This window comes from Petaurus breviceps, unplaced genomic scaffold (assembly GCF_028583685.1).
Source record: "Petaurus breviceps papuanus isolate PSGF00001 unplaced genomic scaffold, PetGlider_PUasm1.0 118, whole genome shotgun sequence".
Classification (NCBI taxonomy): Eukaryota; Metazoa; Chordata; class Mammalia; order Diprotodontia; family Petauridae; genus Petaurus; species Petaurus breviceps.
Genome location: NW_027185616.1, coordinates 7,892,314 through 7,905,743, shown reverse-complemented (window position 1 = coordinate 7,905,743; position 13,430 = coordinate 7,892,314). Strand labels below are relative to the sequence as shown.

Below are 13,430 nucleotides of genomic sequence, written 5' to 3'. Positions count from 1 at the left end.
GATTGGTCTATAATTTTCTTTCTCTCTTTTATCTCTTACTGATTTAGGTATCAGTACTATATTTGTGTCATAAAAAGAATTTGGTAGGACTCCTTCTTCACTAACTTTCCCAAATAGTTTGTAGAGTATTGGAATCAATTGTTCTTTAAATGTTTGATAGAATTCACTAGTGAATCCATCTGGCCCTGGAGATGGCTTGTTCAATTTCTTTTTCTGAGATGGGATTATTTAAGTAATTTACTTCCTCTTCAGTTAATCTGGGCAACCTGTATGTTTGTAAATATTCATCCATTTCCTTAAGATTGTCAAATTTATGTGCATACAAGTGGGAAAAATAATTCCTAATTATTGTTTTGATTTCCTCTTCATTGGAGGTAGATTCACCCTTTTCATTTTTGATACTCATAATTTGGTTTTCTTCTTTCTTTTTTTTTTTTTATCATATTGACTAAGGGTCTATCAATTTTGTTGGTTTTTTCATAAAACCAGCTCTTGGTTTTATTTATTAATTAAATAGTTTTCTTAATTTCAATTTTATTAATCTCTCCTTTTGTTTTCAATATTTCTAATTTAATTGGGGATTTTGAATTTGTTCTTTTTCTAAGTTTTTTAATTGCATGCCCAATTCTTGAGCTCCCTTTTCTCTAATTTAATCACGTATGCACTCGGGGATATAAAACGTCCCCTAAGAACTGCCTTTAATGCATCCCACAGATTTTGGTATGTTGTCTCATTATTATCATTCTCTTGAATGAAATTACTGATTGTTTCTATAATTTCTTGTTTGACCCACTCATTCTTTAGGATTAAATTGTTTAATTTCCAATTAGTTTTTAGTCTGTCTTTCCCTGGCCCTTTATTGCATATAATTTTTATTGCATCATGATCTTAGAAGGATGCATTTAATATTTCTGCCTTACTGCATAGAATTGTGAAGTTTTTATGTCCTAGAATATGGTCAATTTTTGAGTATGTGCCATGAACTGCTGAGAAGAAAGTATATTCCTTTTTATCCCCATTCAGTTTTCTCCAGAGATCTATCATACCTATCCTCTCTAAAATCCTGTTCACCTCCTTAATTTATTTCTTGTTTATTTTGAGGTTGGATTTATCAAGTTCAGATAGGGGGAGATTAAGGTCTCCCACTAGTATAGTTTAGCTATCTATTTCTTCCTCGAATTCCCTTACCTTCTCCTCTAGGAATTTGGATGCTACACCACTTGGTGCATATATGTTAAGTAATGATATTGCTTCATTCTCGATGGTGCCTTTTAACAGGATATAGTTTCCTTCCTTATCTCTTTTAATTAGGTCAATTTTTGCTTTTGCTTTATCTGAGATAAGGATTGCTACCCCTGCTTTTTTTTTTTTACTTTAGCTGAGGCATGATATATTTTATTCCAACCTTTTACCTTTACCTTGTGTGTATCCCTATGTTTCAGATGTGTTTCTTGTAAACAGCATATTGTAGGATTATGATTTCTAATCCATTCTGCTATCCGTCTCCGTTTTATGGGAGAGTTCATTCCATTCACATTTACAGCTATGATTGTTATCTGTTTCTTTCCCTCCATCCTATTCCTGCCCCTGTTAATGTTCATATTTTTCCTCCCTTCTCTCTTCCCCCCCCTTAATAGTTTTCCTTTTGACCACCTCCCTCAGTGTTCCCTTTTCAGCCCCCCTCCCTTTTCCTCCCCTTTCCCCTTACTACTTCCCTCCCTACAAACCACTCCCACCCACCTTTCGTAACCCTTTCCCCCTCCTACTGCCTGTAGGATATTTTTATACTTAATGAAGTATGCTATTTCTTCTTCGCATCAAGAGCGACAGGAACAAATCTCATGTGAAGCTCCTCTCCCTCCCCTCTTTCCCTCTAAAATGATACTTTCTGCATTTCTTCTCCATAGAGTCCTATGCTTAACTGGTTGTTATTCCCTCCTTGTACCAGAACCAATGAGGGAAAAGCTCATATGCTTCCCAACTCCTTCCCTTTTTTTCCTCTGCTATACAGCTTTTATGCCTCTATGTATGGCATCATTTACCCTTTTCCACTTCAACCATTCCCTTTCTTCCATTGCAGTCCCTTTGTAGCCCTTAATAAGATTTTTTTAAAATCGTCATTTTGTGTATTTTATAGTCATACCCTCTACTTGTCTATAACCAGTTTGCTCTTATCAAATAGCAGGGTGTGTGTGTGTTCTTGTTTACCTTTCTAAGTCACTGTTGCATCTCGTAATTGGAGGTTGAATTTTCCAGTGAGTTCTGGCTTTTTTATCAAGAAGGTCTGGAACTCTGTTATATCATTGAATGACCATCTCTTTGCCTGGAAGAATATGCTCAGTCTCGCTGGGTATGTGATCCTTGGTTGTAACCCGAGCTCTTTTGCCTTCCAGAAAATTGCATTCTACTGCCTCCGATCTTTCAGTGTAGAGGCTGCCAAATCCTGTGCAATCCTCACTGTGGACCCTCGATATTTGAATTGTTTCTTTCTGGCCGCTTGAAGTATTTTCTCTTTTATCTGGTAGTTCTGGAGTTTGGCCACAACATTTCGAGGACTTTTCATTTTGGGATCTCTTTCAGCAGGTGTCTGGTGGATTCTCTCGATTTCTATTTTACCCTCAGGTTCTAGTATCTCAGGGCATTTTCCTTAATGAGCTCTTGGAGAATGTGGTCCAGGATCATTTTTTCATCATAATTTTCTGGTAGGCCTATGATTCTCAGATTATCTCTCCTGGATCTGTTTTCCAGGTCAGTTATTTTTTCTTTGAGGTATTTTACCTCTTTTTCTAATTTTTCATTCTTGTTGTTTGGCTTGACTAATTCTTGGTTCCTCATAGAGTTATTTGTTTCCATTTGCTTAATTCTAGTTTTTAGCAAATCATTTTCCTTGGTTAATTTTTGAAGCTCCTTTTCCATATCATACACTTTTCTTTTTAGAGAGATGTTTTCCTCATTATAATGTTTTTCTAATTCTGCTATTTTCGTTTTGAGAGAATTATTCATTTTGTCTTCTATCTCTCTCATTTTGTTTTCAAAGTTCCTTTTGATCTCATCCAGGAGAGCCTTCTGTGCTTGGGACCCATTCCCTGTTGAAGTTTCAGCTTTGGGTGTGGAGTCCACATTGTCTCCCTCTGAGGTTGGTTCCTCCCTCTGAGGATTAGTAGGACTCCAGAGTCTTTGTCTTTGTAGTCTGCTTTCTACCCATTTTGAGGCAGGGTCCTAGCCACACCCTTCCTCTAGGATCCCAAGCCTTTACTGTAGAGGGTTTTGCCCTGGGGCAAGAGTTACTATGTTTTCAGGGTCAGAGGGGGGGTTTGGAGTAAGTAAGGTTCACTCTGTCATCTTGTAAAAAATTTCTGGGCTATGAAGTGGTAGCCCCAAGAGCGTTTGCTGTCCAGGACAGGGGCCCCTGTATTTGCTTCTTACCTTGCTCTTTCCAGTCCCAGCCCTTTGGTGATAGGCCTGGTAGTGGACCTTGTGGTTGGTGGGAAGACTTGCCCTCCGAGTTGATCAGGCCCCTTCTGGACCTGCCTCTGCCGGCCATGCCGCGCCTTCCGGCCTGCCCCTGCATCTGCCGGCCATTTGGGGTTTTCTTGGCAAAGATATTAGAGTGATCTGCTATTTCCTTCTCCAGATCATTTTATAGATGAGGAAACTGAGGCAAACAGGATTAAGTGACTTGCCGAGGATGATACAACTAGTGTGTCTTGAGGCCAGATTTGAACTCAGAAAGGAGAATCTTCCTGATTCTAAGTCATGTACTCTAACTGTTGCTTCACCTGCCTTTGGCCGAGACTGGCACAGGACTGACTAGCATCGTGTGCCCACATCAAATAAGGAGCTGTACCCTAGGAGCAAAGCAGAATTATAGTTGCTCAAAGAAATGTGAGATACTTAAACTTAGAGACATCTCCACTTCCAATGTTCATATGGACTCTTTGTGCCTGACCTGTGGTAGAGCCTTTTGAGCTCATATTGGTCTGAATAGCTACAGCTGGACACACTGTACCTTGACCCCACCACAGTGATGTCATTTTGGTTCTCTTTGACAACCAAGGACAACAACCATCTAGTCCCCTCATTGTGTCTTTTTTTCTTGCTTTTTGGAGGGCAATTGGGGTTGTGACTTGCCCAAAGTCACACAGCTAGTAATTGTGTCAAGTTTCTTAGGCCGGATTTGAACTTGGGTCCTGTTGACTCCAGGGCCAGTGCTCTATTCACTGTGCCACCTAGCTGTCCCTAGTCCCCTAATTCTTATTCCATTAAAAGGGTAGTCATCCCTAAACTAAGCCCTGCATTTTATCTTGTTCTGAACAACTTTCTTTTTTTTCCCATCTTGTTCACCTATTTTAACCCCAGTGGAATACCGACAGTGACTGCCATAGTATTTCAACCCAATATATTAAATCCTGAAAGCATGAAGCAGTGCCTTGATCATTTACTGCTGGACAATATCTGAACTATAATAAGGCCTTCCTCTTTGTCATACTGAGTACCACAAACTTTTACAAATAGTAGGCTCTCAAAAAAAATTTGATGAACAAACGAATCAATGAATGAGTGATACTATTTACTGGGAGCTTGGGATGGTGTGGAGCTAAGCGAAGAGGAAAAAATAGCTGCATAAGAGGATGCAACAAGAGGGTTGCCTGTAATTCTACAGGGAAGTTCAGGAACAACAGGAAGTGGCCTTAGGACTGATGTTGGTCTTCGGTTTAAGGACATGATTCTGGGTGTTGAGCACTGTAACTTGAAAGAATTGCTGAGTGCATTTTGGTAGTGAGTCTGGTTTTCTGAGTGATTTCCTGTAGCATTTGTAAGTGACTAAGTCAGTTAAGGGACAAGGCAAATGCAGAGCTTGGGAGCCCAGGTTGTGTATTTGGACTGGGTATGAGACAGAAGTGAAAGGAGGTGATCTGGTTAAGCCTCTTCATGCCCCACACAGCATGAACCAGCAGGACACAAGCAGCAGTGCAAAATCTGATTCTGATTCTTACAGCATAAATGAAGTGTGGAATTCTGTGCTGCTTCTGCATTTGCCTTGTTTGTGTTCAGGAAGAGGCTGCTGAGGGGCAAGGAGAAACTTAGTGCCTGAAATTAGGGGTTCAGTGACACTGGATTTTGGTTCATGTAGTTCAGTGCTTTGACCACCTCTCTGTCTAGCTGCCTGAGTTTACCAAACCAACCCTCCAGACAATTGTCTGATATGATTATAGCACAGCCAAAAAAAAAAAAAAACCCAAAGTAGCACTCCATGGAATATAAATGCATTAAAAAAAAACTTTAATGGAAATGTATTGTAGGAAGCTCTATTTTAATTATATGACTAAACATTTTTCTTAACTGGTCAACTCTAACATGTGTATATATACACATAAACATAAATGTACACATACATGTATACTTATGTATCTCACCAAACACCATCAACACAGAGAAAAGCATTATCTTGCATATATTCCTCACATGTCATTTTCCCCTCTTAGAAGATGCATTGTTGAATATCAATCACAGACTGAGCCTTTTACAAAGTACTGAGAAGTGAATTCCTAACACAGAGGGTTCACAATTAAGAACCGGCTAATTAAACACCACGAATGCTTGAGGCTGCCACTAGAATATTGATGTGTAAGAACAGACAACTTATATGCAAAAGAGCATTCTGTGAAATATTTTTTTAGGTAGGAAGGACTTTTGATGTGTTAATATTATCTTGAGAGAATCCATGGATGTATTTGACATCACAAAAAGGTCCATACCTCCCATAAATATCTCTTGCTTGTAGAGTAAAATAATAGGTGCCAGAAGACAAGAACTGAGATAAAGAACATGCCATTGGGAGAGGTAAAGCTTTGATTTCTCCTATTTTCTTCCAAGTTGTTTTATTCTTGTTAACGTTGTTATCATGGTATATGTAGAGGAGATAGCTTTCAACAGGGGCACACCTGGGATTGATATGAGAAGTGTTCCATGTCAATGCTATGCCTTTTGGCCTAAGTACGCGTTTCAGTCTTAGTTCAAACTTCTGGGGAGGAAGAAAGTCGTTGAGTCCTCTGAGATCACGGTGCTGGGGTAGCTCTGGTAGTGAAGGAAGGTGCTCAAATGATTCCACGACCTAAAATATAGATAAAAGGGTTAAGTTGTATTTGGTGGGGAGAAGTAACATAAAGAAGAAACTTGTGAATAAGCACATGAATTTTTTAAATTCCATTTTCCTACTGAAATTCATCCTAAAAAAGTAAATATAAACATATTCCACGGGGAGGGGTGCAAGGGAGAAAACAGAAATTATTTATTGAGCTGTAAAACTTCTTGGCCACAAACATGATAAGCCACTCAAACAGAAGCATCGGGTCTTCTACCCATAACTCCCTGGTGCGCAGCCTTTGTTACCAGTGTGTAAGCAGTGACAGGGGGGCTGCAGCTACATGTGAGACTGCTCCAGTCACACAACGAACAGCCTGCTCCCTTTTACTAAACATGTCCAGTGTGATGCATACATCCCTTGGCCACCCACCCAAGCTACTCACCATCTGCCTGCTGCTGCAGACTTTGCTCCTCCCCATTCCAGATTAGCAGCCTCTATACACCAGTCCTAAGAGTCTTCACAAGGGTCCCTTGGGAACTTAATCCATTCAACTTTGAAGCTCCTGCCATAGTGCCCAGCTCAGATGACCAGGACGAAGTACAAACTACCCCATCTCAGTCCACTACTTCTACGGGCTGGCACTAGACATAAGACCATGTTCCCAACCTTGCTATCTACACAGGGCATTTTACCATTTATCTGCCCATGGCCATGTACTTTAACCCTCCATCCACTTTCCAGCTCCTTAGAACAAAAACACTCCTCCCTTGCCACCACTCTCCTATATTTGTTGTCTTCCTTGATAAGGATGTGAGCTTTCTGTGGTAGTAACTATCTCCCTTTTAAAATATTATTTATTATTTTGTTTTTCCTCAATTACACGTAAGAACAATGTTTTGGGGGTTTTTTGGAGGGGAGAAGGCAAAGAAATTGGGGTTCAGTGACTTGCCCAAGGTCACACAGCTACTAAGTATGTCAAGTGTCTGAGGCCTGATTTGAACTCAGGTCTTCCTGACTCCAGGGGCAGTGCTCTATTCACTGTGCCTGCCACCTAGCTGCCACTAAATTTTTTTTTTTATTTTAAAAAATTTTTAGCTCCAAATTCTCTCCCTCTTTCCAGTCCCTCCCCCCACCATTGAAGGCAAGAAATTTGATATGAGCCATCCATACATGTGCAGTAATGCAAAAATTTCCATGTTAGTCATATAGTAAAAAAAAAAAAAAAAGAGACAAAAAACTCAAGAAAAATAAAGTAAGCAGAAAGCTGGAAAACCATTTTTATAGCCAATGTCTTTGATAAAGGCATCATTTCTAAAATATATAGAGAACTGAGTCAAATTTATAAAAATTACAAGTCAGTTCCCCTACTGATAAATGCTCAAAGGATATGAACAGGCAGTTTCCAGAGTAAGAAATGAAAGCTATCTAGTCATGAAAAAAATGCTCTAAATCACTACTGATTAGAGAAAAGCAAATTAAAACAACTCTGAGGTGCCACCCTCACACCTATCAGATTGGCTAATATGACGAAAAAGGAAAATGATAAATGTTGGAGAAGATGTGGGAAAACTGGAACACTAATGTATTGCTGGTAGAGTTCTGAACTGATCTAACCATTCTGGAGAGCAATTTGGAACTATGCCCAAAGGACTATAAAACTGTGCATACCCTTTGATCCAGCAATACCACTTCTAGATCTGTATTCCAAAGAGATCATAAAAAAAGGATAGGCATGCAGAAAAATATTTATAGCAGTTCTTTTCATGATGGCAAAGAATTGGAAATTGAGGGGATGTTCATCGGTTGGGGAAATGGCTGAACAAGTTGTGGTAGATGAATGTAAGGTAGATAAATGAACGTTCTATAAGAAGTTATTATGAGCAGGAAGATTTCACAAAAAACCTGGACTTACATGAACTGATGCTGAGTGAAGTGAGCAGAGCCAGGAGAACATTATACATTGTAAGACCAACACTGGGCATCAATCAGTTATGACTGACTTAGATCCTCTCAGTAAAACAATGATCTAAGACAATTCCTTGAGCCAAATCTGATGAGAATAAGGTTCAAGCAAAGTTCAACCCTCCCCCCTTCTTTTCCTTTATTCTAGCAGGTTTTTTGTGCCTCTCTTATGGGAGATAATTTGTCTTATCCTATCTCTCCCTTCTCCAATGCATTCCTCTTTTTTACCCCTTTTATTTTTTAGATAATCATCCCAACATATTCACCTCACACCTATGTCCTCCATTTATATACACTCCTAAATGCCCTAATAATGAGAAAATTCTTAGGAGTTACAAGTAGTATCTTCCTGTGGAGAAATATAAACTGTTTAACCTTACTGAATTCCTTTTTTCCTCTTTACCTTTATGTGCTTCTTGAGTCTTGTATGTGAAAATCAAATTTTCTATTCAGCTCTGGTCTTTTCATCAGGAATGACTGAAAGTGCTCTATTTTATTAAATGTCCTTCCCCTCCTCCCCAAAAAAGGATTATCCTCAGTTTTGCTAGGTAGGTAATTTTTGGTTATAATCCCTAGCTCCTTTGCTCTTTGGAATATCATATTCCAAGTCCTCTAATCCTTTATGTAGACACTGATAGATCTTATGTTCTCCTGACCATGGCTCCACAACTGTTTCTGGCTGCTTGTGTTATTTTTCACCATGACCTGGGAGCTCTAGAATTTAGCTATAAAATTCCTGGGACTTTTCATTTTAGGATCTCTTCCAGGATGTGACTGGTGGATTCATTTAATTTTATTTTGCCCTCTGCTTCTAGAATATCAGAAAAGTTTTCCTTGATTTCTTGAAAGATCAGTGTTTTCCTATCTAGGCTCTTTGATCATGGCTTTCAGATAGTCCAATAATTCTTAAATTATCTCTCCTGAATCTATTTCCAGGTCAGTTGTTTTTCCAATGAGGTATTTCACACTTTTTAATTTTTTCATTCTTATAATTTTGTTTCAATGCTTCTTGATGTCTCATAGAATCATTAGCTTCCACTTGCCCAATTCTAATTTTTAAGGAATTATTTTCTTCAGTGAACTTTTGTATATCTTTTTCCACTTGTCCAATTCTGGTTTTTTAAGGCTTTTTTCTCTTCATTGGATTTTTGTGCCTCTTTACCATTTGGCCTATTCTGTTTTTAAAGTGGTATTTTCTTTAGTATTTTTTTATGCCTCCTTTACCAAGCTGTTAGTTTTTCCATCATTTTCTTGCATCACTCTCATTTATTTTTCCAATTTTTCCTCTACCTCTCATTTGGTTTTAAAAATCCATCTGGAGCTCTTCCATTGGGCTGGAGACCAATTTTCATTTTTCTTTGAAGCTTTGGGTGTAGCAGTTTTGACTTTGTTGTCTTCTTCTAAATTTGTGGTTTGATCTTTCCAGTCATTATAGTAACTTTCTGTAGTCAGGATTCTTTTTTTTTTTTTTGTCTCATTCTCCCAGCCTATTTCTTGGCTTTTAACTCTATGCTAAAGTGGGGCTCTGCTCCTGGGGTAAAGGGGTCACTGTCTCAACTTCAGGTTTTTTATGCAGCTGTTTTCAGAAATAATTCTGGGGACTTGTAAGTTTTTTATTCTTCCAAGGTGGTATGATCTAAGGAGAGATGTTTATTACCCTCTTGGCCCATGTTCTGGTCTGATTCCACAAGTATTCTTTTCTGCCCTGGTCACTGTGACCACGGTACCAGCTCCCCTGAGGCTGCAAGTTCTGGTGTAATGTTGCTACTCCTTGCCCTGGGACTGCAATCCAGATCTGAGTATGGGTCATGTCACAGAGTCCTGTGCCCACTGCCAACAAAAGGACCCCTGTAATCTCCTGACCACTGTCCAACCCCCTGTACTATCTGTGGCTGGAGAGCTCCAGAAGCCTGATTCAGCTGTCCTTCACACCTGTCCCACGATTGCTTGGGCACATCCTGTGCAGTTGTAGCCCGTGCGCCATTTTCACCCTCGTGTGACAGAACTTTCCTGACAACCTTTGAAGTTGTCTTGGGCTGGAAAATTATTTCATGATATCCTTTCATGGGTTTTGCCACTGCAGAATTTGTTTTGAGGTGCTTTAAAGTTGTGTGGAGCGGAATTTGAGAGAGCTCAGGCAAGTTCTTACCTTTTCTCTGCCATTTTGGCTTTGCCCCTAGAAACTATTTCTTTTAAAAAATTATTTGTATACTTGTTACTTAATACAATGCCTCTCACACAGTAAGCACTTAATAAATGCTTCATTTATTTGTTCTATCATAATTGCAATGGAAAAAAAAAGATGAAAAGAGGTAGAGAATCTTGGTCAGAGACCAGCAAGCCTATGCACTGGCTGGAAAAAGCACAGAAGTAGAGATTAAAATTGAAGGGCTATTTTAAGCAGTTGTACTCTAGGGTCTCATAACCATGCAGAATTTTATTCAACAGTGAATAAGTGCTCATTCTGTTCAAGACATTGTGCCAGATGCACAAAGATAAAGAATATGTATTTTAATTTTTCAAAAACCGGCTAAAGAACTAAGATTCAAAACCTTGTCTAGTTCTTAATTCATTTTGCATCAGTCTATATGACTTTCCATATTTCTCTGTATTCTTCAACTTTGTTTTGCATAGTAACATTCCATTATATTTATGTACCACAATTTGTTTAGTCATCTCCCTATAGATGGTTTTTTGCTTAAAAAATAAAGTGTTGCTCTGGACCAACATCTCACATTGTATAATAAGATATGGTCAAAACGGGTGTGATGTAGACATAAAGAGTGATACTACAAATAAGTTAGGGGAATATGGAATAGTTTACCTGTCATATGTATAAGTAAGTGAAGAATTTTTGACCAAACAAAAGAGAGCATTTTGGGATGTAAAATGGTTAATATGGATTAAATTGAATTTTTTTTACATAAATAAACCAATGCAGCCAAGATTAGAAGCAGAAAACTGGGGAAAATTTTTTATAAGTTTCTCTGATAAAGGCTTCAGTTCTCAAATATAAAGAGAACTGACTGAAATTCATAAGAATATAAGCCATTCCTCAATTGTTAAAGGATGTAAACAGGCAGCTTACAGATGAAGAAATCAAAGCTATCTACAATCATATGGAAAACATGCTCTACTGATTAGAGAAATGCAAATTAAAATAACTGTGAGGTAGCACTTCACATGTATCAGATGGGCTGACATGACAAAAAGAAAATGACAAATGTTGGAGGTGATGTGAGAATATTGGGACAGTAATGCACCATTGGTGGAGTTATGAACTCCAACTGTTAGTGACTCAACCAATCTGGAAAGCAATTTGGAACTAGACCCAAAGGGTTAGAAAACTGTGCACGTACTACTAGATCGATATCCCAAAGACATAAAAAAGGCGGGGAAAGGTCCAAATATACAAAAATATTCATAGCAGTTATTTTTTGTGATGGCAAAGAATTGGATATTGAGGAATGTCCATCAACTGGGGAATGGCTGAACAAGTTCTGCCATATATAATTGTGATAGATTACTATTGGGCTGCAAGAAATGATGAGCAGGTAGATTTCCAAAAAACCGGTACTCGCAATGAACTGATAGGAAGCAAAGTGAGTAGAAAGAGGGGAACACTGTACACAGTTAACAGCAATGACATACTATGGTCAACTGTGAACGACTTAGCTCTTCTCAGCAATACAGTGCTCTAAGACAATTCTGAAGGACTCATGAGGGAAAATACTATCTATCTCCAGAGACAGAACTTATGGAGTCTGGATGCAGATCAAACTATACTTTTAAAATTTTTTTTTTTTGGTTTGTTTTTTTTTTTTTTTGGTCTTTTCTTTCACAACATGACTAATTCGGAAATATGCTTTGGATGACTACACATGCATAACCTACATCACACTGCTTGTCATCTTAGGAAAGGGGGAGGAAAGGGAAAGAGGGAGAGAATTTGGAACTCAAAATTTAAAAAAAAATGAATGCTACAATTTTTTTATATGTAATTGGAAAAAAAATTAAAGTGCTACTATGAATATATTGGTATAGGGGCCTTTCTACCTGACTTCCTTGCAGTACAGTATCTGTCTAACAATGGGATCTTAGTGAAAGGTTTAAGATATTTTTTGTCACTTTCAATACATAATTCCAAATTTCTTTCCAGATTAGCTGAACCAATTTACAGTTGCCCCAACAGTGCATCAATGTTCTTATCTTTCCATGGGTTCAACAATCACTATTCCTATGTTTTGTCATATTTGTCAATTTCCTGGGTAAGGTGTTTTAATTTGCATTTCTTTTGTTAGTTGTGATTTGGATATGGTTGGGTTTTTTTTTTTCAGGTTTAAAAACTTTAATTTTTTAATATTGTGCTTTCCCATTCCAATAATTAAAACCATTCTGGTAAAAAAAAATTGCACGCTGATTAACTGAATTTTAACATTAAGATGCCTGCCAGGATCTTAGTCTAGCTTTTCATTTTGTTCTGTTAACTAAAGTTACTTGTAGTCCTACTCAGGTTTTCCAACCAAAACGTAAATTTGTTTCTTGACACCAGCACCCAAACCAGCCAGCCAGCCAGATGAGAAAGCAGCAAAGCATGGCGTCTATATAGTGGGTGCATTCTTTTTTCCTTCTGATATTGAAAGGGATGGCACAGACATGTAAACTTTATCCCAACTCTTGGCATCTTAAAAAGTGAAACAGATAAATGAAGTAAATTAAGAAAGGCTTGTGGAATGCACAAATGTATATTGGCAGGGTGACACCTTCATTATAATTTACCTATTTGTTTCTCCTGTTCAATTCTTTCTTTTGAAAACAGTGGTTTAAATTTTTTTTTGTTGTGCACTTAAATATAGGTGAGACCACGTCATTCATTCCCCTATCCAATAAACTCCAGTGGATCCCTGTCTGTAGCCCACTTCATGTGGGCACCTCACGAGAGAACACGATAGATGTGGGCCAGGAAGGATAGCAAGCAAGTTACAAGCAAATCTGTGTATTCATCTGAGGGTCAGGAGACATACAAGCAAAGCATCTGTTGCATTACCGCCACTCGCATGGGACGTTTCCCAACACTGTAAATCAGTATGTGACTCCTGGCATGTTGGTCAAAGTTTGAGGAGAGGGGTGATCTGAATTCCGTGGGTAAACACCAACAGTAGCAAGATCCATATCTTAACAAGGAATGTACAAGGAATGAAATGGTGAGGCAACAATCCTGAGATACTGAGCCCAAGAAACTCTGGCCTGGACTTCCTTATATGGACTCCTCAGAGCTGAACCTCGACACCTGTTATCTCCAGGATCAAAGGCTTTTTAAAGCCCTTTAGAAGCAGGCCCCTTCCTACATTTCCAGTTTTCTTACACTTATAATTCCTCT

The 13,430-nt window shown here is 38.5% G+C and overlaps 1 protein-coding gene across 9 annotated transcripts in view; it reads right to left on the bottom strand.

The window, feature by feature from the left end:
* Positions 1 to 5,266: 5,266 nt before the first annotated feature.
* ATF7IP2 (activating transcription factor 7 interacting protein 2) overlaps positions 5,267 to 13,430 on the bottom strand; it is an 89,727-nt gene continuing 81,563 nt past the window's right edge. For all 9 annotated transcript variants that reach the window (XM_069085779.1, XM_069085786.1, XM_069085717.1 and 6 more), the window contains one exon: positions 5,267 to 6,115. In XM_069085779.1, the coding sequence (XP_068941880.1) occupies positions 5,678 to 6,115 (438 nt within the window). In that variant the 3' untranslated portion in view covers positions 5,267 to 5,677. The remainder of the gene's footprint in view (positions 6,116 to 13,430) is intronic.